Source organism: Pyrgilauda ruficollis, unplaced genomic scaffold, assembly GCF_017590135.1.
Source record: "Pyrgilauda ruficollis isolate IOZ18807 unplaced genomic scaffold, ASM1759013v1 scaffold298, whole genome shotgun sequence".
Lineage (NCBI taxonomy): Eukaryota > Metazoa > Chordata > Aves > Passeriformes > Passeridae > Pyrgilauda > Pyrgilauda ruficollis.
The window spans coordinates 1-27,155 of NW_024524355.1; the positions used below are offsets into that span (position 1 = coordinate 1).

Sequence of the window (27,155 nt, forward strand, 5' to 3'; positions counted from 1 at the left end):
AGCCTTGAGGGAAAAGGCACTGGAGATAAGAGGGTCATGTTTACTGTGGAGAGATATATCGAGTGACATTACAGGCAGTGCAAGATGAGGAGCATCAGTGTTGGTCCAGTCCAGAAGGGTGGGATATCCATCCATGGGCAGTGACCCCTGAGCACCTTTGGCTCAGGCTTGGTCCACAAGGATCCAGCAGACAGACAGAACTCCACAAGCTCTAGAGCCCTCACAGATGTCTTTCAGACAAACTTCTGTTGAACAGGCCAGGCCAATTGCAGAAGAGAAAAGAAGCAATTCCTGTCATTGCTAAGGACAGAGTAGCAGGATGGCACTTGGGGGAAGGTGAGCCAGAGGAGGAAACTACATGCCCTACTCCAGAAGAAGGCTAAATATATTTCTCTATATATGAACCAAAAGATATTGAAGTTATGAAAAAATGAACTATTTCATCTTATGCTTAGGAACTTGAAAAAGTACTCTGGCATTGCACCACTACAGCCTCCACATTCTCTCTTTTTGAGAATCATAGTGGTTGGTGTTTGAAGAACCTTAATGACCATCTCAGTCAAACTCCACTGCATGGGCCAGGCCACTTGCCACTTGGATCATTGTCGAGCATGATCCAAGCCCTATCCAACCTGGCATTTTCCTCCTGGACATGAACCCTGGCCATTTAAAAAATCCTTCCTTTTGTTGATTTACTCCAGAGACCTTGTTGGGGTATTTAGTTTCCCCAGGACTCTTCTGAGCTTACAGATCCCTCTCAGAGGCTGATCATTTGTAACTTCTTTCCAGCAATGCTGCAGAAAATGCTCCCTGGCCCAGATCAGCCCTGAGACACATTCTCAGCTCTGCTGTATCAGATTCCATTCACATTGAGATCTTTTTGCTTACTGAGCAAAATTGTTCAACCTTGAATGAACTGCAGCCCTGCCAGGGAAACCTCAGCTCCAGGACTGATTTCCTGACACATCTCCCTCTGTATGGGGTTACAGTCCTGATGTTCCAGGACTGAGGTGACCTGTAGCAACCACACATAAAAATCACAGAATCATAGAATCACACAATCACAGCGTGGTGTGACAGGATCCAGGGAGAGCCCTGGGCAGATTTGGGCTGTGGAGACAAGAGGAAAGAGAAGCAGATTTGGCAGGGGAGGTGTCTCACCAAAGTCACCGTTCAATCCTAGAAGTGGGAAATGCTCCTTGTCTCGTGCATCCATCCATGCACCCAGCACAGGCTGCAGGCTGGATCACAAAGCTCACAAGTCAAAAGAAGAGCAGTCAGATTCTGAGCTACTTTCTCTTTAACGCTCTTGCATTCATGCAGGAGGGACATGTGTATTATTTCTCTCAGATTCAAATGTTTTCCTGCACAGAGATAACACAAAATGCGATCTTGACCATCAGAGACTTCTGCTCCAGGGAAATCTGTTCCATTACTCTCATTCCCTATTCTAATACCTCTTTCTATTTCCCTGTCCAGCTCATAGATAACAATGTAAATCTTAAAGAGATGGAAAGGGATTGGATCCTCATAGAGCAACACAAGTTCACCTTAGACCAAATCAAACAGAGCCAAGCTGTTCCTGCCGACTACAAAGGATGCCCCTGCGGCCATATGGATAATAAAGAGAGCAAGAAATCTACCTACACCCTGACCAATGTAGTGCCCCAGAACAGCAGTCTCAATGATGGCCAGTGGAAGGTCTACGAGCGTAAAACAATGATCGAAATGACCAAGGGCTGTACAACCACCTATGTTGTCACAGGTGCTGTGCCTGGGGAAAATTACATCTCCAATAAGAGGGTTAATGTACCCAGCCACATCTGGTCAGCTGCCTGCTGTCTGGTGGGCACAGAGCCCAGGAAGGCTTGGGGGGCCATTGCAGAGAATGACAAGAACAAAGTGGAGGAGCTCAGTCTGGGGGAGCTGGAGAAGAGGTTGACCGATCTCTATAAGGGAGAGGTTACTCTGTTCAACAATACCTGTCCCCAGAAATAAGCCTCACGTCCTCAATGGAAAAGGCTTGGTGGCTTTTCCACATGTCACAGAATCACAGAATCACAGAATGGGCTGGCTTTGATTGGACCTAAAAGCCTTAATGATCATCTCATACTGAACCTGCCTGCCATGGGCAGGGACACCTTCCACTACACCAGGTTGTTCCAAACCTTCCCCAGCCCAGCCATGAACCCTTCCAGGGATGGGGCAGTCACAACATCTCTGGGTAACTTTTACTCGTATCACAGCATGCTCATGGAAATTTATTCTTTATAATATCCCATCCAACCCTGCCCTCCATCAGTGTGAAACCATTCCCTCTTGTCGTGTCACTCCATACCCTTGTCCAAAGACCCTCTCCAGCCCTCTGAGAGATCCTTGAGGTACTGCACTCTCAGCAGTCTTCTCCAGGCTGAACATCCCCAGCTCTCTCACCCTCTCTCCAAAGCAGACACGCTCCAGCCCTCGGAGCACCTTCATGGCCTCCACTGGACTCCACTGCAACAGCTTTGTATCCTTCTTGTGCTGTGGGCCCCAGAGCTGGAGGCAGCACTGCAGGTGGGGTCTCAGCAGAGCAGAGTAGCGGGGCACAAATGTCCTGTGCAGAGTCTGTGCTGCTTCCTTCTCTGCTGTGTTCCCAGCTCTGTCCCTCAGGGCACCTCCTCCTCTGCTCAAAGGCACAGAGATGTGGGCAGAGCCTCCAGCTGCTTTGCTTTGCTGCCCATCTCAGCAGAGAGCTCTCAGGAACGAGTCCTCTCCTCCTTAGCTGTCCCAGGAGTGTGCAGCTGGCTTGTCCCTCACCTCCTTAGCAGGGCAGTGGCACCAGGGCACCTCAGGGTGCCCAGAGATCCTGTCGGGAGATCTCCATGCCTGGAGATACCCAAATGCCAACAATACGTGATTCTGGACAACCTGCTCTAGCTGCCCCTGCTGGAGCCTGGAGTCTGGACTAGAAGGTCCTGAAAAATTCCTCCAAAACACAACAATTCCATGATTCTATGATCCTGGGATCTGCTTTGGTTTGTTTGCTTTTGAAACTTCACCTCGAGAGCAGCAGCTGTTGTATCAGACAGGCAGGCTTTGGCATCAGATACATGGAAAGCTTTGAGCAGCCAAAGCTGAATTCCTGTGATGCACAGCTTAGACACCTTTGTTCTCTGCTCTGCTTCTGAAGCTTTTCTGCAGATTTATGGGAAACTGATTTGGGGAAATGTATTCAATGGCTGTCAAAGAACAATGTCTGCCACATCATGAAGTTTGCAAGAGCTCACAATAAAAGTTATTTGCAGCAGTGCTGGACTGCAGGGTCACGTCTTCTATAAACCACAAGTTGCTTTCCACTGAAATTTCTAGAACCACCAGTAAAGTCACAGTGCCCAGAGCATCCTTGCAGGACATTGGGTGTGCAAATGCAATCAGAGGATGTGCCAACACCCAAACCAGTGCCAGTCTCAGACAGCAGTTATTCTCATGTGAATGGCATGAACGAAGTGGGCCAGGGTGCCAACCGCTCACTTTCAGAGTGTCACTTTCAGAGGTGCCAGCATGGGACTGGACTTCTCAGCTCAGGAGCTGTTGTTCTTTGTCCTGCTGGGTCTCACTGCTCAGCCAGGACCAACCTGTTTGGGGGCTGCACTAAAGACAGGTTCTGGTGGAGGTGCAGAGCGAGGCAGCCCCGTGCAGGTGTTTCCAGGTGTGCTGGTGTCCCAGCTGTGACCACAGCCAGCAGAGCTCCAGGCCTGCCTCAGCTGCATGAAGAGCTGCACCCTGGGCCAGTGCAGCTGCCCTGAGCTTTGGAGAGCCCCACTGGGGCTGGCTGATGTGCTGCAGGATCCTGGGCAAAAGCCACCCCCAGCTGGGCCAGCAGCCAGAGGCCAGGCCCTTTCCCCAGGGGCAGCTCTGGGGGCTCTGCACACCTGAGCACAGGGCACCAGATCCCAGGGCAGACACGGGGCATGGCCTGGGAGCACCATGGAGTTCTGCTCCTGCTGCCTCCAGCTGCCTTGGGCACAGCAGCAAGAGCCTTGCCTTGTGCCAGCTGGGCTGCACAGACCCCTAGGAGAAGATTTTGCTTTTTAGAAGAACAAAGTGAGCACATCATGACTCTCACCCCTTTTGCTGGAGAGCTCCTGCCCTCCCAGGTCCTCTGCCTGGATGGATTTTTTTCTGCTGGGATCAAATGCTGACACAGCCCCTGATGGGATGAAAGCATCGGAGTGATTTCAGACTGAGGCACCTCTGCAGACACCTCTGCTGTACCTCAGGGTACGGCTCCCTCTGACTTGCTCACCCACATCTGCCCATTGGCTCGGGCTTGAGACCACACTCATCCTCACCATTAGTCCCACCATGCCCACTGCCCTCAGTTTCCTGGCTCTGGAACCACTGGCTGATTGATCATGTCCATCAGTCCCTCCTTTATGAACTTCCCAGGCTTTTCCCAGGACCTTTACTCATGGCAGTACCCAGAAATGCCCTGTCCTGCACAGCAAGCTTGTGAAACACCTGGGAAGCCCAACAGAGAAAAGAATCATCTGAGTCAATTCAGAATTGCCTTTCCCCAGTACTGCAGTCATAACAGAGTTTACATTTCCCTGCATTTGCTTATTTTATTTATTAAGAAAAAACTCAAGCCTAGTCACCTTGAGAAATAACATCAAATATTTTAAGTAGAAGGGAGTGAGAGCATTGTGAATACCAAAACCCCCTCCCCAGATAGCCCAAAAATCCTCTGGAGAAACACAAGTGCTGGCAGAACTCCTGGACACACTCAATCTCAACCCTTTTTGGGAAATCCCACACATCTTCCTTCCTGGAAATCCTATAAAAATAGCCATTCTCAGACTATAGCAGAGGCATTAGAGAGTCCTCTGCCTCCTTGGTGGAAATGCCTTGCCTTCCACAGCAGGAGGTGAAATAGCTGGAAAACACAAAACAAAGGATCAGCCTGGCTGCTGTCTTCCCACAGGTCTTAGAGGTGCTTCCCACAGGAACCCATCTTGGAGCTGAGCAGAGGGCTGCCCCAGCTGCACAAGCATGCTGCACCTTTCAGCTAGGATGGCCTCTGCTCTCTGCTGAGCCTGCTGTGAATGGGGAATAGGGATGGAGCCCTTTGCTGAGCCCGGAGCTGCTCCCTGCCCACGGTGGGGTGGGAAGCACCTGTGTTCCCTGGGAAGATGAAGCTGCACTGACATGGCCGGGTAATTTTGCAGTTTGCTCTGTGTCTGTCCAACTTTGGGGAGAGCTCTGGGCTCCAGTGTGTCACAGGGGTTTTAGCCACTAAGGAAAAATTATATTTGCTGGGAGCTGTGAGGAGACACTGCAGCCTCCAGCCACTTCATGGCAAAGTGTTGGATCATGCAGCTGGCTTAGCCCTTTTCCTGTAACACCAAGGGTTCAGATTGCATTAAATGAACCCCTTGTCAAGTGCTGTTCTGCAAGAGAAGGAAACAAGAAAATGAAGCCATTTGCATAACCTGGCCTCCGCTGGGCAAAACTCCTTTGGTCCACCCAGAAGTATCTTTGGCTGCTCATTGGGAAGGCAGCCTGGGAGCTGCTTCCTGGTGCTTTGCCATCCCCTGGGCAAAGGAGATGCCATCCCCATCTGGGGATGGCATGGATGGATGATGCTGGGTCGGACACATGGGAGCTACCAGATCTCTCTCACGTAGGCAGCAAATATACTGTGTATGGTTATGCATGAAACATGTTCTGTTTGTGGCACTGCCAGGCCAATCTCCAGCTGCTCCTCCAGGGAAATGGACAACTCATCTCACCCTGCAGGGAGAGGCTTTTTCCTGGGAAATGATGATCAAAGACATGGGGGACATTCCCGAGTTTCACAGGAGGTCCTGCTGGGAGTTTTCTGTCTTAAATGTTAATCTAGAAAAAGGGGAAAAAAAGAATACTTTCACTAGTCTAAGTGCTTTATCTTGCTGGGAGCTTTTAGAAGAGAGGACAGTTAAATTTATCAAAACCCAAATGTTTATTCTCATGCGTTGTTTTTACATCCAAAGTCAGATTAAGACATTTAGTCCATATTATATGTTTGCTTAACCATTTTAGCCTCTGGATATAAAGGCCACACTTTCCTATTATGGAAATTGTATAAGATTTAACCTCCTCTGATTTCTGAGGAACTACTTATCTCTTGTGTACCCAGATGGGATCATCTGAAGTTACACTCCATGTACCACCAAACCTATTCAAACTAATTACACAGTAGGAGAGTTTCCCTATTGTTTTGTTTTGTTTTTACTGTTGCTCTTGGTTATTGTCTGGGTTCTCCTTCAATGGGATTTACAAACTCAGCGTTCACACAGCGACTGTGCAAATATTGGAGCTCCAACTGTCAATGACAAACCCCAAATACATAAAGTCTTTTATACTTCCAAATATATCCTTCCAGGTGGATGGCACTACATTTAAGATTGGCTCAGCAAGATTATCCAGATGATTATTTAGGCCTTTGTAAACATCACATCCATTCTAAGGAATTCTCAAAGGCCTCAACACAAGGTGCTTCAGAGAGTCCGTGTTACATTCACATATCCTCTGAAAATAACAACTACTTCAGCAAAAGAAATCTGATTTTACTTGACATTATTTTTTAGGAACTGCTAATTTGTGATTCATTGTGAACTCAGTGCCTCAAAATGCTTCATAATCTAAAGAACCTTCCAAGAATGCAGATTCATATATCGAAGAGAACTAAGAGAGAAAATACACTCAAGATAAGCCTGATCTGTCACAAGTGCTAGATGGATGGCTCTGCTGTGCCAGTGGGTTTGAGGGGTTTTACATCAGCTGCTGAAGAAGTCCAGAAAATGCCAACACCATTCAATAGCAGTACTGTACCTTGGGAGTGCAAGTTGGCATGCTTTTGTTTTTCTTTTCATATGAAGTTACATTTTCCCCCACTACTTTCATAAAATATTCAAAGCCTAAAACAAATGAAATTGTGTGATACAAATATGATAGAAAAACCTGCAAGCTCAAGAAGGCTGAACCAGTGATTTTGAGCTGGAAGTAAGCAGGTTGCACTGTCTCCTCCTTCAGGGAGTAAATGCTAGGAGCAGTGATTTATCTCTGTCCTTCCCTTGCTGGTTTATATGCAGGTGGAATTTATTACTATGGCTACCCACAAACACTTGGTGTCTAGGTAAACTCTGGATCTTAGATATGTAAAAAGATTTAAAACCAAGTGTTTTTATCTTGATTTTTGAGAGAAAAAAAAAAATGAAAGAAAAAAATGAGGAGAAAGTTTGTCTGAGGGGTTTTACATCAGCTGCTGAAGAAGTCCAGAAAATGCCAACACCATTCAGTAGCAGTACTGTACCTTGGGAGTGCAAGTTGCCATGCTTTTGTTTTTCTTTTCATATGAAGTTACATTTTTCCCCACTACTTTCATGAAATATTCAAAGCCCAAAGCAAATGAAATTGTGTGATATAAATATGATAGAAAAACCTGCAAGCTCAGAAGGTTGAACCAGTGATTCTGAGCTGGAAGTAAACAGGTTGCACTGTCTCCTCCTTCAGGGAGTAAATGCTGGGAGCAGTGATTTATCTCTGTCCTTCCCTTGCTGGTTTATATGCAGGTGGAATTTATTACTATGGCTACCCACAAACACTTGGTGGCTAGGTAAACTCTGGATCTTAGATATGTAAAAAGATTCAAAACCAAGTGTTTTTATCTTGATTTTTGAGAGAAAAAAAAAAAGAAAGAAAAAAATGAGGAGAAAGTTTGTCTGCTAAGTGTCTTCCAGTTTCAAGCATGAGACGGCTTCAGAAAACAGCAGAGTATCAGACAGATTGTGATTATCAGTGAGCAGAGGTGAGGAAGGCAGAACATGAGCCATTGACCACATAGTTTGGGAATGTATAAGCCAGCTCTTGTAAATACACATGCAGATACTCCAGGTTAACACATCACATCCTTTTCTTTTAACAGCTGCAGAAAACTTGTTTAAAGCAGGTGTACTGCTATGGAAAAAGGGGAAAAACACTCCCTGGAGCTTCATTGAATTATGGAATGGTTTGGGTTAGAAGGGACAAGAAACATCTCCCAGTTCCAAATCCACTGCCATGAGCAGAGACACCTTCCACTATCCCAGGTTGCTCCAAGCCCTGTCCTGGTCTTGGTCATTCCCAGGGATGGGGCAGCCACAGCTTCTCTGGGCAGCCTGTGCCAGGGCCTCACCAGCCCCACAGTTAAGAATGCATCCCTAATATCCCATCTAACCCTGCCCTCTGGCAGTGGGAAGCCATTCCCCCTTGTCCTGTCTCTTCATGCCCATGTCCAAAGTCTCTCTCCAGCTCTCCTGGAGTCCCTTGAGGCACTGGAAGTGGCTCCAAGGTCTCCCTGGAGTAATTTCTTCTCCAGGTTGAACACCCCCTGCTGTCTCAGTGTGTACCCTGGAATGTGGCTGCAGACAGGGAATCCAAACCTGCCCATCTTTACCCCATGAAGTGCAGTAACAAACATCACTCCAGGACACAGCTCCTGTCCATGTGGCACAAGAGGAGTGCTCCTACATAATGTGCATAAAAATTTCTCAGTTACAATGGTGGTGCCAGAATTTTCTATACGAAAGCATTATAATGCAGGTAAACTCATAAAATGGAAATCTGAGAACTAGTCTTAGAACACATCTCTGTTTGCAGAGCACACATTAAACTTATAGGTACTTCCATATTTGACATAAATTAAAAGCCCTCCTTTAAAACCAAATTGTGTTTTTATGTTTCTAAGCCATCTAGAAGACAGCATTGTCAAATGGAGAGTTTCTCTTCGAATACCCACTGCCTGTGTGAATGGCTTCTCCCCTCACTTTCAACACTGACCTCTTCAGGGTTTATCTCCTTTGCTGCCATCCAAGCCTGTGGAAAAGAAGAAAGAAAAGGAGGAAGGAGGAGGAAGAGGAAATGGCTTCCTATTTATCCTTGCTGCCTGTACTTTTCTCTTCAAGCCCTCCTTCTCATTCAGAGTGAAGGGCCATGTCACAGAATCAATTAGGTTGGAAAAGACCTCCAAAATGATTGAGTCCAATCTTTGACCACCTTGTGACACCATGTGTCATTTCTTGAACACTTTCAGGGACGGTGATTCCACACCCTCCCTGGGCACCATATTCCAATGCTTAACCACCCTTTCAGTGAAGAAATTCTTCCTGAGGTCCAGTTTGAACCTCCCCTGGAGCAGCTTGAGGCTGGGTCCTCTCATCCTGTTGCTGGTTCCCTGGGAGAAGTGGCAGACACTCACCAGAGTTGCAGAGAGCAATAAAGTCTCTCCTGAACCTGTTTTTGTCTGGGATAAACAATCCCATCTCCCTCAGCCCCTCCTCATAGGACTTGCCCACCAGGACCTTAATTAGCTTCATTGTCCTTCTCTGGACTCACCAGCACCTCAACATCTTCCCTGACCTGGACACAGGACTCAGGGTGGGATTTCCCCAGTGCCAGCTACAGGAGGGCAATCCCTGCCCTGGTCCTGCTGGCCACACTGCTGCTGATACAAGTCACGATGCCATCAGCCTTCTTGATCACCTGGGCACAGCTGATTCATGTGTCACCAGCCCGCCTGGTCCTTTCCCACTGGGACACTTTCCAGCCCCTTTGGCCCAGCCTGTAGCACTGCCTGGGGTTATTGTGGCTAAAATGTAAGACCCAGCACTTGATCTTGTTGAACCTCATTCCACTGGCCTCCCACCATCGATCCAACCTGTCCAGATCCTTCAGCAGACCCTTCCTACCTTCCAGCAGATTAACGTTCCCAGCATACTTGACATTGTCCATGAATTTACTGAGGGTTCATGCAATAAGATACTTACTACAAATAAATCCTATCCCAACAAGAATAAAAAAGCCATGGGAAATACAAACATCAAGGCTATAGAGTGAGAATAACTCAACAGGAATACTAACCAGTAAAGCAATGACACATACACTATTTTGAAACAGAAAACTAGACCAAAACCTCCTCATGTCTTATGAATTATAAGGAAGGGATCCACCCCATTTGGCTCTTGTCATATGTCAATGTCTTAACTGGGCATTGTTAAAGTCAATGCAGAGAAAGTGGTTAACACCCTGAGTCATTTGACCTGTACATATACATAAATAACTATATGTCTGTGTGTGTGTAAAAATAAATACATATTCACATACATATATTACAGAATAATAATATATGTATTATTATATATAATATATATTTATTATTATTATTATTATATATATATAGGCAATAGGGTGAGAAGAACTGCTCTCCAAAGAGACTTGTTCCTCCCCACTGCCTGCCTGAGACACAGATACTTGCATTCATCCAGGTGAAACCCATCTTACCCAGCTGAGCATGGCTAAAAAGAGGCAGAAGAATATCCAGACCTTGCAAATTCCCAATAATACAAGAACATGTCAAGTATTGGGTGTGCTTGAGCCTGTCCTCAGATGCCTTTGTGCTGGGCTCTCTCACTCTCTGCAGCTACAAAAGGAGCTGTCAAATTAATCAGCCGCCACAATCTGCATCATCCTTGTCTGATCTGGAGGAATGATGGAGGAACTCTCATGGAAGGCACAAATCCAAAATAACTGGGAAGAGGGGAGTGATGAGGAATGCATGTATATAGTAAACCATAAGGGAATCCAGTCAGATTTTCAGCTGCAGTGCAGGGGGTGAAGGGGTTTAATTTCCAAGGGGAACAATTTGAGGAGAAAGGTGTGCCTGCGCTTGGCCCACCTGGGTGGGGAAGAGGCAGGGGGACATCAGGTGTCCAGCAAAGCTGCTCTGTTTGTGGGGAGGATGGTGTGTGGGCTGAAATGACAGTGGCATCAATTAATGCTAGGGAGAATGGTCCATATGTACTCCTGGTGGCTTGGGAGGGGCTGCAGTTATATTAGAAATACATCTGCTGTGTCGTAGGAGGAGGAGAAGTGGGTTTGGGAAGCAGTTTCAGGCAGGGCTCTTTCCCCAGCAGTCAGTGATGGGGTGCAGTCCTCCTACCAACACTCTGTAGGTGGAAAGTCATGCTGTCCCCATAAGAGCTGAGCTGTAACCTCTTCTGCCACCTTCACACATTGGATTTGAGTGTCCAGGCTTCCTCCTTGTTTGCCACTGCTGGTCTTGGGGTCACTGCTACAATCTGGTTTCTTCTGTGGCAAGTCAATAATTTCACAAGTCTGCATCTGAATGCCACAATTCCCTGAGAAGTCTTCCCTACAACAGGAAAAACAATTTTTAATAGGTGGGAAGAAGCAGGTTTTCTATGGCTTCTTCTATATTTACTATGAGAAACAACAGAGTATTTTTTGCAGATGACACCATTTAGGATCTCAGTTACTCTTTCATTTGTCAGTTCCTATTTCATCTGGAATTGGCTATTTCACCTTTGTTCCACCACAGAGCCAGTACAATGTAGATCATTCTTGACACTTTGTCACATAGCACATTTTCAGAAATCCTACAATGGCCCAGGCAATCTGCACCATGGTTGACTATCTTCACTAAAGCACATTTCAAAGCATTGTTTACACTTTATCCAGCCATGAATTGACAAAATTCCACTTCTAATGTGGTTTCACAAGGTCCTCCCTTCCCACTTTTCAAGAAAAATCTCCATTCAGCTAAGAAGCACTAGTAATTAGTAAGGAACATGAAGAGAAACAGGGATGAGGATTAGTAAAGAGAGAGGAGAAGTGGAGAATTCCCAAATGTTAAATAGGAACATCTTGGCTTAACTAGGCAGGGGAGCCTATGAACAGGAACAGCCTTGGTGCATCTCAGTGTAGAAACAGAAACAGGGAGGAGGCCAGACTGAAATAAATCTGAAGTACAAAGTTGTCATGACACAACTCTGAAATTAGGGGGAAGAAGTCAACAGAATTACGTGGTTGTGGTGGCAGATGCTCCCCCAGACTTCCCACAGTTTGGCCAGAGAGAAAAAGACTGATTGCATAACCTATCTGAAACAATGTATTTGCATAGCTAACCTTAATTTTCCCACAGAATTAATCTCCCCCCCATTATTTGAACTGCCATTCTCAGTTCCACAATGGCTGGAACAAAGACTGCATTTTAGAATTAGAGAATCACAGAATGATTTGGGTTGGAAGAGATCTTAAAGCCCATCTCATTCCACTCCCCTGCCATGGACAGGAACACCTTCCACTAAACCAGGCTGCTCCATCCAACCTGGCCTTGGACACTTCCAGGGATGTGGAGTCCACAACCTCTCTGGGCAACTTGTTCTAAGATTTTTTTTTTATTTGATTCCTCCTCTTTTTGTGCCAGTATTTAACAGCTGAATCAGACAATCCCAAAATCCTAACTCATATTTAACACCAAAGAAGATGTCCAGAAATCTAAGCAGTGCAGTAGGGAAAGGCTGATCCAGTTGATAACTCTTCCACCTCTAGGGATTTTTTGGTTTGATTTCATGTTTTCCTCATTCTGTCCCACTTACCTTTTTGGCTGCTTGCTGAGTCACACAAAGGCAGTGGGAATGATAAGCAGAACAAACCAGATAGCTGTAAAACCTGAAAATCAATATGGTTAGCACCTGGAGTTACCTTAATTATTGTATTTACTCCAGCTGGGAGAAACAGACAAGATTAGGGATAGGGTCTCATCTTGCCCCTCTGCCCAGAGGCAGGAATTTTTCCATGTTTCCCCATGGCTCCCAGGACCCAAGCAGAGGGGACTTGGGCAACTAGAGATTGACCACAGTCAAATAACCAGGGACTGCTGATGTTGTGGTCTCTGGAGTAGTTTGCAAAACTCCTCCTTCCCTTCCTTCATCTCACTCCATTATTCCCTCTCACCATAATGTGCACTACAGTTTTTGACAGACTCCAACTGGAATCAAGAGCCCTTGTGCAAAGTCTTGAGCATATGCACAGTAAGACACAATTTCTACTTCATCAGCTAATGGCTGAGTGGAAGACGGAGAAGGGGGAGAAGAAAATCTCTTCAGACTGATCTAAATGCATTGGTTTAGCTGTGAAGAAATGTTCTATTTGCCCATCTTTTTTATTCCTTTGAAAATGTGAAAAAACCTCAGCATTTAAATATTTACATTTTTTTTCTGCTTTTTTCCAGTTGAAGTGATTCACTGAATTCACGGAAAGTCTCAGAGAAGAATCTGAAAATGTCTCCATTTAAAAAACAGACTTTTGGTTGATCTGTTTTCTTTTACATTCCTTACAAATATTTGAAAATTTCTTTATAAAAGCTTAAGTGCTTAAACAATCTGTTTATACTGTCTTTACTAACTTCTCACAACATACATGGGTATAGATTTGTCTTGCAGCATATTTAGCAGCTCTTCTAACAGAAATGGATCTCTTTGGAATAGAACAACAAACTGAAAGACCAACTAAGTGCTCTGGGTGGTGAAGTCTTTAATAAAATGGCATACCTGTCACTGGCAGTGTCCCTGATGAGGAAGGGAAAGAGGACAAAAGATTCAAACCTATGAAGAGAGAAAAATTTGTGATTTTTGTATCAATTTGCTCTTCTGATGAAGAGCACCAGAGCAGTGCTGAGGACAGAGTCGGACAAAGAGCCAGCTCATTCCAGCACCAAAGCACCAAGCCCAGCTCATTCCAGCACCAAAGCAGTGCCAAGAATGGAGTCTGACAGAACACTTTTTAAAATTTCCCTCTGCACAGAACACTTTAAAATTGCCATGTTTGTTTCTTGGCCATCAGCAGATCTTTCCAGCCTGGATACCAACATATCTGCTAACCTGATCCCTGTTAATGGTGGGCATGAAGTGAACTGGAATGGGATCCATCTAAGATCTTTACTTCATATAAGAGTGGAAGGATGACTTTCAAGGTGTCAAGCTAGTACTTGGAAACATGGTTTCAACCAGGACCTGGTTTTGTCCAGAAATGTAAGCTAAACCTTCCCTGGTGCAAGAAATTAATTTCTCTCTTATCCGGAAAAGGAAGCTCTGAACTTGCCCTGATATAGGGCAAAGTTTTTAACAAGATGCCCTGCAATAGTGTAAAAATATTTTTTTTGTGCTGAATGCTGAAGGAGAACTGAGAAAGTTCTAGCCTCATTACAGACATCAGATCATAACAAATACAAAGGCAACACTTTAGGGGAATAAACATTTGGCACTCTATTTGCAAGGACCTGACCTTGCTGAGGTTTGAGAGCATTTTGCAGAAAACTGGAATTACTGTTTCGTTAAATTAAAGGCCAAGGGGGCTTCTTTTGTTATCCAGTCCCATGTTTTTCACAATCCCAGTTTAAAATTTCTAAAATATTTGTAGTTTTTAAATAGATGTAACTCCAATAGGCTGTATTATTTTCTAGTCCTGGTTTGTTGATGGGCTATACCTATCAGAACAAGAAATTCTTTTACCCTGATAGCACCAAGTGAAATTTTCAATGGTATCATTCTGTAGCAGGAACACTCTGAACCAGGCACCACAGGGGAATAGATCTATGAAATAGGGGAGAAAGTGCTGGGCTGATGCTGAAACAGGGTATGCAGTGGTCTGGTATGGTCACAAGGGCTGGAATGACAAAATAGGCTGAATTTCTCACTGCCAGCCATTCATTTTACAGATATAAAAGCCACAGCAAGCTTTCACAAAGCAGAAATCTGTACATTTTCCTGGAAATATGTGGAGTTTCTCCTGTGAGTAGGGACACCTATTTCACAGATACTTCCCAAGGGATTAAGTGAAGGAATCTGCCTGTGTACATTATCATTATTTCAGTGGTTACATTTCAAGGTTCAAGTTACATTTGACTCCTAATCAATATTATTTCTTTTGTTGGCTTTAATATAGGTATCTTGATACTGTTTTATATTATGCTATAATCTACTAGTAGTTATTTTAATTTTATACTGTGTAGTAAGTAATTCTGATGAAAGTCTTTTGTCTGTTACTTCCTGTTCATATGTCTTAATAAACAACTCCTTTTTATATAATTACATCTGATTTTTTTTTTAGTATAATTACATCTGATTCATCAACAGAACTTGCAGGACAGAGTGATTCCTTAAATTTAAATTGTTGACAAAATCTGAGGCTAAGGATTTGCCTTCATTCCAACCCCTTTCTGTTAAGGTGTTTAAACACACAAGGGAGTTCTTTCTTCCATCAGTGGCAGGGCTTCTTTAGTAAACTTTTTTGAAGCTCCCACTCTCCCCATGACAACTGGGGGGTCTGAACCCCACATGAGTAGGTCGGGACATTGCTGTGGTGTAATCACAACCATCTTACCTGGCCCAATGGTCTGTGGTGGCCACTGGTTGGTGTCATTGGTGCATCTCAGATCAAGGGGGGTCCAGAAGGTTTTGCCATCCACCTCCTTGCACGTCCTGCTGCCAGAGGTGGGGGGTCTCTTATCATAACCTGTCTGGCATTTGAAATGTAAGACTTGTCCCACGTAATGCTGCTGGGGCAGCCTTATGGAGGCATGTGGAATAGTCTTGGGAGGACCACAGAAATCTGTGGGAGCACAAGGCAGCACACAGTTAAAGCAGACAGATTTTGCATACTGCTTCTGTTCTTGAAAATTCTGTGTTCTTAGGAAATAGAGACAAGCAAGATCCTGCAAGCCTTTATAATTCTTGGTTAGGATATAAAATACTCATTTGCTTATACTGTACCACCTTATTCAGCCAAGACATTACAGAAATAATTTCTTTCCCTCTGTCTGCAAAATAATTAAATATTGTTCACCATTTTTACACTACTACCATGGAAATCAGCAGAAGAATTGAATGAGCTCTTATTTACTTTTTGGTTTGGACTCTGAAAGGTCTTCTTGCTTCTGGGGTGCAGGGCTCCTTGGTTCTATTTCTGGCTTCTGTGTAAGTTCTAACTCTGTCTTGGAAGCCATTGCTGATAAATTTTTCATATCTGTGGAGAAGTTATATTTGTTGAGTTACTGCAAGACAAATATCAGAACAAAGTGCCAGAGCACCCAAGCTTCTAGAGGTTGGATAAAACTGTTGCAAGTTCTAACTTAGAAAAATAAGCACAAAAGATCTTTTGTTAATGCCCAGATTAGTTTTATACCAAGTTACACATGGAGGAGAAACACCTCTATGTATAGAAAAAAAACAGCAGTCACTCACCAATGCATTTAAATGGTTGGTGTTCCCAAACAGCACCCTGCTGTTGACTCTTACACTCAATTCCTAGGTATACACTAGCCTCTCTGCCATAGCCAGGGTCACATGTATAGTACAGTTTGGTCTGCAGTGGATACACGTCAGCAGTAACATCAGCAAATTCACTCGGTGGAAGACGTGGGCATACGCCTGCAAATAGAAAGCCTGAGAGTCAGGACAGCCTGGCATTTTACTTTATGGATCAAGGACTTCCCTGTTCTCAATACCAGACATATCCAGCAGATGGAAAACATGAAACATTTTCTTCATGAAGAATCATTATTATCAACATTTTCTTAATGAAGCTGTACGTAATTGTTTTGGAAAGCAGTTACAACCACCAGAGTGTGCAGCCCTCAGTCATGGAGTGAGGCACAATAGGCAAAAGTAAGCAATTAAAAGTTGCAATCATCTATGAGCAAACATTGGGAATGGGCACAGACTCTCAGCCCGGTCTGAGAACACCAAAGAGCAGCTTACTGTGAAATAAGTTTGCAAACCTAAATATAACTTGTCCCAAAACAAAGACGTGAAGTGTTGTGTCATCAGCAAATCATATCTAAATATACTTCTTAATCAGCTGGAATGAATTAAGTTAGATAATTTCAGTGCACTTGTAAAGCCTGCTCAAGCTGAGCTGGGAACCCAGAGGTTGGTAAAGGCACTACTTAATTATTATTTAAGGCCTAAAGGCTGAGAAATTAAAGGCTCAAATAGTCTGGTTGCACCAGGCCTGGCACTCTGGATCTTTGGGTGCATGATCTGTGGCCCTTTATGCTTATGCACAACAGTAACAGCTATCAGGAGTGAGATTTCTTAGTCATCATATCCTCACACTTTCTGCACCCATAATTAATGCAGCCTTAGCAAACAGCAGGAATGACTGCCAAAGGCCATCAAGTCCCTGATAGTTGTTCATCACTTGGTGTCTGCCCTTGACTCCCAAAAGTGCTTTCTCCTTGAAAGACCAACAGCAACTCAACCTGTGACTCCCACCCCCAGCCCTGCAATGCCTTTTTCTTTCATTTCCTCGCGTCGATATTTTCTGCCCTTTTTACTTTATATTGTCTTGCTGTTTAGTAAGTCACAAAGTTTGAAGAAGGCAACCATGAAAGGTTTGTGAGCAGTTTAACAGCTAATCTGCATAAGGGTTGTTTTAATCCCCTTGTACTTTTGTGTTATCAAAGGATTTGCCTTGTAAACGACATCAGACTGTGGCTTTGAGAGAAGCGACTGCACTCGAAATAGTTAACCACATGGTTTACCACAGACCGTCAGGGTGATTAAAATTAAAGAGTTATCAGATCAGCAGCAAGTTGAGATCATGTACTCTCACTTTCCCTGAAAGCTAAAAGCTTGTTTCCCTCAAGACTTCAAAAGCCTCTTTGAAGCAGATTGCAGATCTGAATCTCAGCACAAGGCCCTCAAACCTACAACTCATTAGTCTCTTCTTAAGAAAACCCACAACATTTAACCGACTCATCATAAAGGGCAAACATTCTTTTAACTGATAATCAGTCGTTGGGTTCCTCTGAACTTGCACACATCAGCCAGGGATTGTGCAGAAATGGTGCACTTGGGAGATGGTGAACATCCACACTGCAGCTGGATCACACACAACCTTTCTTGGATCCAGCCTTTTAATTTCATCCACATTGCTCAAGTTCTTGTCTTCTCACATCTAAATAACTGCAGTATCTTCTTTGACCTTTACAGCCATATTCCTTTCTCCTATCCAGAAAGAATTTTGAAAGAGGAATTTCCCAGGCTTTGTTGTGACCTTGTGCTTGCCTCCTTTTGACTTTTAACTGCTTCATTGTCACATAAAATATTTTGCTCCCATTTTCAAGAACCTTCTCCTTTGCAACCATCATAACCTTTTAAAACATTAGCTTATCCTCCCATACTTCTCACCAATGTGTTTGATCAAAGCCGTCAACTTTTGGGTTTATTGTTGTACCAGTCCTCACACTGGGAGGAGCCGTGAATGAATACAGATATTGCAAAATATCCTTTGCCATGACTGCTCTTAATTGTCTCAAAATATCTTATATATCTTCAGAAGTCCTTCTCTTTATGTGGTTTTTACTCCTCTTTCTAGAAAAAGTAGGCACTCAGCATGTAACCCATGCACCCTCCTGCCAGGCAATTTTAGGGAGTGAAAAGATCCTCCTCGAGCCTCATTTTCTCCAGGCTGAGCTCCCCCAGATCCCTCAGCCTCTCCTCATCAGTCCTGTGCTCCAAACCCTTCCCCAGCTCCACTGGACCTGTTCCAGCATCTCCATGTCTTTCTTCAGTTCCATGTCATGGCACCTCCTGGAATAGTTTGGGAAGACTGCAGAGAGGATGCAGACCTGGTGAGGTCTGGACCATACTGACCTCTGGAGTGAATTGTGCCTAGAACTTCATTCCATCTTTGTCCCCAAGAAGACTACATCATTTACCCCTAAAAAAAAATCAACATCATTGCTGTGTGAGTGGGAAAATAGGCAAGGGATTGGAAGAATCCAGGGAATAGGGAATGGCAGCGTAGATTTTTTCTCCCTCACCAAATTTCTGACTTTTTACATTTTTAGGGAAGATTAGCTTTGTTTTTTGGGGGTTTTTTTTTGCTGTTTTGCACCCTGTTGGTAATTAGCCAATCAACTTGTTTGAGTTGGTGTGATATGAAAATATAAATCTTTTAAGAGGTCAGCATATCTGGGCATAACCTGCCTCACAGCCTGTCACAGACTGACCTAGTTTTGCACAGCCCAGCTTTCCCTGGATTCTGCATCCCTTTTCACCTTCTCCAGGACTGCACTCCTGCTATTACTGGTTTGAAATACTGCCCTCACATTACCTTGATGTCTTGATGTTTTGTTGCCTCCTTATTTTCCCTCTGCACATAATTCCAATTTTTCGTCCCCATGGGAAGGTGTTGTGTGCCACTGTTTCCTTCTCTTGCCATCCTGATGTTCACTGTTCTCTCATTCCTTCATTCACAAAATTCATCAGTCCCTACCAATTATTCTCACTTGCCATACCCCAAAAGTGTCCTGGGACTCCATTTCTCTGCACTTAGAGGTAGTAAATGGGCCATACAGAGAGGTTGGTGTAATTGTGTTCACAGGGATTTTGCCTTTCTGTCAGTTGCAGAATTATGAGAACACTTAGCTGTCCTAAAACAGATGGGAATTTCTGTTTCTCCCCCCATCTTCATGGATTTTTGGTACCTACAGTATTTGTGGAAATTCTGGAGGTGGTTTCAATTATTGTGATGGAGTGGATGGAGACAAACCCTTGGAATTAGGAGACTTGTGTATTGGGACAATAGGCAGCCATGAAACATAAAAATTAAAAAGTAGTTCTTGGTTCTGCTGGAGTGCTCCCTAAATTAGGTTTGAAAAGTTTTTTGAGACCTGAAAGCCTTGTCATCTGAGCCAACAGATAGGTGTGATCTGGGGTGTCTGATGCCATTTGAGATGTCTCAGGGCATTTGGGATTTCCACAGGAGCTGTCAGATATCAGACAGGAGATGCTGGAGGGAAAGAAACCCAGCATTTAAATCAGCACCAGTTCTTTCAGATTTCTTCCCTCACATTTCCCATTCACCTGTGTTACTCACCCAACCACAAAACTGCTCTTGGTGGGTGTGCTGGCAGTACCAGGCTTCATGAAACCCTCCCTTCTGTTTCTCTTCCACATCTGAGCTGGCAGGGCAGTGATAGATGAGGCTCTAAAACAACACCTTCAGTCCACAAGAAGCGAGTGTGGAAAATTTGTAACAGGTATTTTTAGCGCTAGGTAAAACACAGACAGTGAGTCACGCCACACTAACCTGAACTCAGAACTTCCTCTGTCACGTGGCTGTGTGTCACCAGCAATGACATTATTCTGATCTCAAGTTAAAGCAGCAAGGTGCAAAAATAGGACAATTTTCCCCTTCCTACAAAGGCAGTAGGATGGGATTGGTAGGAAACTGGATGCTCCGAAGTTTTGGGCAGAAGCAGTGGGAGAAACCAGGCACTGCACACACCTGCCCAGTTCAGAGATGAAGAGCACCTCTCCCCAGAGACAACAACAAGTCAAACCAGGTGAAAATGAAGATACTTTCCCAGCTGTGCCTGAAAAGCTAAATCAGCCCTGGGGATTTGTGTGCTGTGAGAAACTGAGATCTCTAAATGGTGCAGTCGCATGAAGATGAAACTGGTACAGGCAAAGCGAAGGAATTGATACCGACAACAGGACTGAAAGGGTAATGAACTTTTCCTAATTTCAAATCCTATTCCCAAAGGATCCTTTAACAAGCAAGCCTCAGCTCTGCAGGATTCTTTCCCCCATTAATGTCATGTATTGCTTATGTGAATTTGTAAGATGGGAACAGATCCCAAAGGTGGGGTTGGGGAACAGACCCCAACTTTATTGTAATTTGCCTGTGAGATTATAATTAACTGTTCCTTAGATTATAGAGAGATTATTTTAAAAAATAATTTGAGTAATAGTGAGTCTGCAGTGTAAGTGACAGAAATACAGTGCAGATAAAATGACCAGGTGCAAGTTTTAATACGAACAGCAATGGAGGAGAGACCAGCCTTGGGGGGATGGAGGTGGGTTTGAATATTCCCAGCAGTGGAGAACAAGAATGTCCTGTTCTAAGGATCTGGCAGTTCAGTCCCTGCTGAGTTCGCTGTGCCAGATGTCTCTGTTTAAAAAACAGCGTAAAATAAAGTGGAATATGAACTGTCAGGAGCTCTAGGACCACAAAAAAACTTTGTTTGGGAGAAATAAACTTCTTTTACCTCTTGGCTTAATCCTGCTGACCAGCTGTTTGCCATTGACCTAGGCAGTGGAATCTAATGCAAAAAAAAAATCCATCTACAGCAAGGCTTGAGCAGGTTGCACAGTGGACTAAGCTTTGTCATGCTAAGCAGAATTTGGCCTCAGGAATGTGCCTTTGTAGCTCCTTCTGTGAGAAGTGGAGCTGGGCAAACCTCTCTAGAGAACAGCAGTTGCCTAATTTACCTTCTCAAAGCAAAGCTTTAAGATGCTCCTTTCTTTTTATCAGCTGCAGTGGTGGAAGAATGTTCCTACATGCTCACACTGATAATCAGAGTGGTTTACCTGATGCACTGATGGATCTCACACCTACCCTAACAGAGAGGCTGGGCTGGGGACTTGAACTCAAAATGTGGAATTGGAAGAGGGAACATTAGCAAAGGAGGAAAAGGGAGGAAAACTAGGAACATTAGCAAAGGAGGAAGAGGGAGGAAGAATAGCCTGAGCACTGTGTGCTGCATAGAAAGTGCAATAAGTAAAGCATGGGGAACACTTGTTTTTGTTTCTGAGTGTTTATAACATCAGTGGTTCTGTGGTAAAGCCACAGAGCTCAGACTCTCTAAATGCAATCTTAGCACATGGCTTTGTAGCAAAACACAGAGCCAAGTTTTGAGAATATCACACATGAAAGCCTTGTTTTGGTGTGTGACACTTCTGCTTAAATAGACAACCTCAGTAACACACGTCTTTGATGTTTTCATCAAAAAAGAAACAAAAATTTTCTTTTTAAACAACAGCAGAGATATAGATTCTTTCCTTTGTCTGGAATTTTCTCAGTCTTGCTTTTTGTAGGGCTGAAAGGCAGTAGAGAATAGCCTCTCTGAAAATAACTGAATGGTCTGACATGTGTGTGTCCCAGTCTTGGGAAAGTGGAAAAAAAATAGGTCTAGTGGGGAAATTTTGATTTCAAATATACTCTAAGGATTCATCTCACCTGACTTAGGGACTTTGCATGGTTATGGAGCCTTGCCCTGGAGATCTCAAAAGTGAAATGGAAATTTTCTGCACATGGCAATGATTTTTCTGATGTCGTGCATGAAGTGGTTTTCCACATATGGAGGGTTATATATTCTTTATGTGAAGGCTCACACTTTACAAATCAAGAAAAAGCAGCCGATGACTGAGTGCTGCTCCCCTGGCAGGGCTGAGGAACAGGGAGTCAAGTGAGGAAAGCAATGGAAGGACTTTGGAGATGTGAGGTTTGGGGGAAGCATTGGAGGAGATGGAGCAAAGACTCAGTGAGCCACGTTGTTCCAAAATTCAGGACCAAGGTCAGGGAATGGAATCCATGGGTAGAAAATATCCAGAAGCTGGGCTCTGAAGATAGCATTAATGCATCAGGGAGAACAGGGCAGACAAAGCTGAACACTGAGGAGGTAGGGAGACCAAAATAACAACAATCTGAAGGCAACAGCGAGCAAAGTCAGAAGCAGTGGCTTTCTAGAAATAGATAAAGAGTAGTTTTTCTGCAATAAAAGGAAAAGGGATGTAACAATTCCTCCAGCTGAAGAAGCAGGCACTGCTGGATCTCCATCTATCTCTAATATCTGCTTTTCCTCAGTAGGATCACACTTTAAAAACATTTTTTTTAACTTTTTTTTACTTGTAGCTGTATATTGAGCCCTTTGTTGCTGAAGGCCACTGGAGCTGAAAGGTTTATAAAGGTATTTGCTCTCTAGTTGATCTTAAAACAATCACTTGTCTGTTTTTGACAACTTTAATGTATTCTGCATTGCATTTCAAATCCATGGGAGCCAGCACTAATATGCAAGTATAATGGGAAAGAAATTCCTCTCATTTACACGACTGAGATCTGGTACCCATCTTGTGTGAATGAAATTCACTTGAATGAATTTCTTTCTTTTGTGAGTTTTAATCCTTTCCAGGTTTAAGTTGCAAATCTGCTCAGTGTGTTCCTGTATGATGAACAGCAAGATGGAAAGGTTGTAGGAGCACAGACCAGCTTTTACCTTGTGTTTGACCCTCACTTCAGGCTTCAACCATGCCTGCATATTCTAGGCACTGATGCTGTGCAAAATAAAGGAGATAAATGTGATGCTCTTCACACGAAAACCAGCATTTCTCTTCTTTTTAGCACTAAGGTGTAGTTTAATTTTTATTAAATGAATGATCGTCCCATTCCTTAACTTACCCAATCCCCCAGGACTTTTTCCTCTCAAGACACTTTGAGACCTCTCAGTGAAATTGTTATGTAAAACAAATGGTTTTTATTTCCTTGTCCCTCTAATTATATTTATTCCTGATAGTGCATTTTGACAAACACCATCTAGGGCTGGATGTATTTACAAAACTGAACTTGCAGTGCTGGGTCAAGGTGAAAATACTAAGGCAAAATAATAAAAAAAGCACTGTATGTGCTGAGACCTGGTTGATTTTTGACGAGTTTGACCCAGCCCCTTTCCCTTTGCTTTGCTTATGTCTATTCCCAGGTCTCCTTGTTGATCCCCCTAAGGAATAAAATCAACAGATCTTACAGCCAAAATGCCTTAAGTATCTCCGTGATTAAAAGCCCCTAAATTGGTAAAAGGTGGTGTTTCTACCTTAGTATATTATTTGCATGGAGAAATTACAAATATATATATGTATATATATAAATATTGTTTAATCATTGGGAGAGACATTGAAAATAAGTATAAGAAGCAGAGGAAAGAAGAGCTTAGACATACAGTGGGGAATGGAATCCTGTGCATTAATTCATTCAGTGGTGAATAAAATTACATGAAATAGCATAAAATGCAACTGCTCTGACACCCCTCGATTTTTTTTTCCAAAAAACCAGAAAGGTTTCTGATAAATGAGAACTGCCAGAAAGAAATTTCACAACATGTTCCAGGCAGAGTAATACAGAAAGTGTGATCTGGGGGACCTGACTCATCCCAGAACTGATCCCACTGACACATCTCTGGCTGAGCAGCTCGTGATGCTGCTCCTGCACGCAGCACCAAACACTTCCCATGGGCTCTGGCTCCTCATCTGGCAGTGAAAGGAGAAGGTGCAGCATTTACTGGCAAAATAATGAGAATAAAAATCACCGGGAGCTTCAACATTTGTGAAGGTCCTTCCTGCATTAATCAGTGCAGTCATTAGCAACACACTCCTCCCCTGAGATGGCCAGCCCTGAGGAAAATTCCCAGCCCTGCTAAGGATGATCCATCAGCAGTTAGAGTACCAGCATATCTGAGAGCCTGCCTTAGGCTGCGTCTGTTCATACCTCTCAGCCTGGACATCATCATCAGACACAGAAAGAAATATCACATTTGTGGAACACTGAGAATGGAAGGTTTTTTGTTTTGTTTTTTTTTTTTTTTTTTCCCTGCCTTTGAACAAAACAGTTTAAATTTAAATACACTAATGCATCACCAGACCATTTCTCAATGCACACACTTGTCACAATAAATAAGCCAAATCTAAGCAGTGTCACCATTTATAAATGTGTAAAATCAAGCTGAATTGGATTAGCTGTCTCCATTCACAGTTTACAGGCACTGCTGATTGAGAGGCATGGCTGAAAAAATATTTCATATCCATAGTACCCATAGCAAATTTGGATGGTACCTTTTAACTAATAGCATTGCCATCAATTTTACCTACAGGGGTGCTGGCATTTCAGTGTCTATTTTTGTTTCCTAAACTTACAAGCAAAATGGAAAAAGGAAATTCAAAGGGCTGCCTCAGGCTGCTTTGATGTGCCCACTGTTCCAGCGATGGGTTGGAGGATACATACGTTAGTCAGACAAAAAATATCCTCTAAAGCTCTGGATTTTCTGCAGTTGACAGCTTGTGGGCACAGAACCCATTTCTCTCATTTCCTTAGAATAATAAAGTCCTTAAGCTCCTTAGCATCTTTCCTTTGCTGAAAGGAGTCAGGATGTTATGAACACCCTCTTCAGCCACCAAAAAACCCAAATCATTTTTTCCCTCCCCAAAAGGCAAAAAAGAGTCTTTTACCTGGCCTGCTCCCCTTGACTAATCCAAACAAGAGCCACATCAAAAGCCACTTGATCTCCATGGCACTTGTCCCCATCTTTTCTCCACACCTCTGAGGATGGTGAAGTTTCTCAGAAGCGATGAGCTGTTGCCAGCTAAGCCAAGGAGCTGATTACTGCCTGATGAGGCTGTCTGGGAGCATCACCCACGTGTGCAGCGAGGGCTTTGGTCAGCAAATCATCATTTTGCTGGCTCCACGGGAAAGAACAAAGGCTGCTTTCTGTTCAGGTATTAGTCTGTTATCCAGGAAACCAAACTCGATGCTCGCTGTGGCAGAGCGTGCCATCGTGTATAGGAAGTGGTTTGACACATCAGAGCTCCTGGCTCCAGAGCTCTTTCACATTTCACTACAGCTGAGGTCAGTAGAAGCAGGAAGGCTTTAATAGGTTTGTTCAGGCACTCAGCCCCACATCTGTGGCTGGACAGGTACTAGAGAGGGACCAAGGCTGTGGAATAGATGTCTGGTTTGGATCTCAGGCAACATCTGTGGGCGCTACCAGCAAAGAAAAGGTTCCATGGCTTCTCCTTTTGGGTTTCAGAGCTCTTCTATTAGGGATGATAAAGCCATACTGCATTTGGTTTGGATGGAGGCATGTGTGCAGTTTCTCTGAATCACAGCTGAGCTTCTGAAGGATGGACAGCTTGATTAAAAAAAAAAACAAAAAAAAAAAAAACATGAGAGTGAGGCTGCCAGGTTTGGAAAAGGTTTTGCTTCCTCCTAAATTGTCTGGGTGTCACATGCTTCAGTGAAATTTTTGTAAATGCCAGTGGAAAACTGGAAATTACCAAGGAAGTGTCACACTTTATGTAGTTTTTCTTCAGCCATTCACACAGAAGTTATTTTCTGTTAGTAACTAGAGAACTAAATCGGATAGACTATAGAAAAAAAAAAAAAAACAGAAAAAAACAGATTTAAACTATCTGTAGTATTCTATCATGATTATTACATGCTGGGCATTTATTCCTCCTTTATAAATCCTCAATGAATTAAATATTCTTAAGAGGCAAGCTAAGGAATAGATGTGATACATTTTTAACTGCTGCTGTGGCTGTATCCATCAGTCTGCTACCTTTCTCCTGATAAATTTCCCTTTGCTGTTTCCATGAGAGATTTTGTGCAGCTTTGTGATGCAGGTGACAAATCCTCCTGCAGGGTTTGCCAGCTGCGAGGCTTTGCCAGGAGATTACTTCTCAAATCCAAATGCAACAGGGCATGGAGAACAGGTAAGATTTCTGAAGCAACTGCTGTGGGTAAAATGCTCTGCTCACCCCAGAGCTGCTTCACGCTCCACAGTATTTGCTGCCTTTGCTTCAGTATCAAATCATCTTCAATATTTAACAGTGTAATAGGAAAAGCTCATGCCAAAGCCATCTGAAGGACTTAGAGAATTTCACTCCTGAAAATTCTGTCTGAAAGTCTTAGAACCCAATCCTTCACCTTTTTCCAAGATGCCTTGACATATGTAACTGCCTGAACCCTGCAGTCATTTGGACTAGTAAAACATTTATTATGTTGCCTGGAATGAAATCCCAAACTTTTTATCCTTTCCTTACTAAATATGGGGTCTGTTCTTTTGAGGTGAAGGCATTTACTTGCCAACATCTGCTTCAATTTCTTGCTTGGTCTAACTATTTAATTCCACAGCTATTTTAATGATGGACACAGATGAGGGACGTTTTCTGCAGTCCTCCAGCTCAATCTTTCATGCAGCCATTTGTTTTCAGGTAGCAAACCTCAGCACAGGTGAGTAACAGCCACTAAGGTTTTATCAGAAAAGGTGAGTTTTTATCCAGGAATAAATGGAAAGTACAGTCAATTGTACTGGAATGAATGGTGACTTCAGGTGGCTCATTGCTACAAACACAGATTGCATAAGAAAGACCTGTAACTCAGCATTTACACCTCTTAAAGGTCAGAAAAAATGGTTATGGTTTGTGAGAGGAATTAATCAGATCAGCTTTGGAAGTAGGTCAGTTTGCTGAAGGTAGAGAAGGGGAGAGTGAGAGCAGAGAGACCCAGCAAGGGGGAAAAGGCACACAGGCACAGATAAAAACTGGGGTTTTTGAGAGAAAAAACATAACTAGCATTACAATTTGGATTATCAACATGAGATGTTAGCAACAGAATTAGGTGTGACAATAAAGGATGGGAGGTGCTGTGAAAACTCAGTGGGTATCTGGGCAGTGGTG

At 43.6% G+C, this 27,155-nt stretch overlaps 2 protein-coding genes across 2 annotated transcripts; one reads left to right on the forward strand and one right to left on the reverse strand.

Annotated features, from left to right (window-relative positions):
* Positions 1-1,509: 1,509 nt before the first annotated feature.
* On the forward strand, positions 1,510-1,998 carry LOC121356389 (endonuclease domain-containing 1 protein-like). The gene has a single exon (XM_041472696.1). It carries the CDS (start codon positions 1,510-1,512, stop codon positions 1,996-1,998), a length of 489 nt encoding a protein of 162 aa, XP_041328630.1.
* An 8,268-nt stretch (positions 1,999-10,266) lies between these two features.
* Positions 10,267-25,059, reverse strand: LOC121356392 (interleukin-2 receptor subunit alpha-like). The gene is made up of 7 exons (XM_041472702.1): positions 24,927-25,059; positions 16,104-16,289; positions 15,763-15,885; positions 15,244-15,471; positions 13,413-13,466; positions 12,459-12,531; positions 10,267-11,212 (listed from the first exon to the last, which is right to left on the reverse strand). Exons 1-6 carry the CDS (start codon positions 25,000-25,002, stop codon positions 12,479-12,481), a joined length of 720 nt encoding a protein of 239 aa, XP_041328636.1. The 5' UTR covers positions 25,003-25,059; the 3' UTR covers positions 10,267-11,212; positions 12,459-12,478.
* Positions 25,060-27,155: the final 2,096 nt, after the last annotated feature.

Bases quoted from the DNA above. Each gene is read 5' to 3' on its own strand.
- LOC121356392 (XM_041472702.1), bottom strand. From the start codon at position 25,002: ATGGGGACAAGTGCCATGGAGATCAAGTGGCTTTTGATGTGGCTCTTG. The intron at 15,886-16,103 runs GTGAGTGACTGC...ACTTCTCCACAG, and splicing joins CCAACCATTTAAATGCATTG to ATATGAAAAATTTATCAGCA. The intron at 12,532-13,412 runs GTATGCCATTTT...ATTGATTTTCAG, and splicing joins AGGGACACTGCCAGTGACAG to GTTTTACAGCTATCTGGTTT.
- LOC121356389 (XM_041472696.1), top strand. From the start codon at position 1,510: ATGGAAAGGGATTGGATCCTCATAGAGCAACACAAGTTCACCTTAGAC.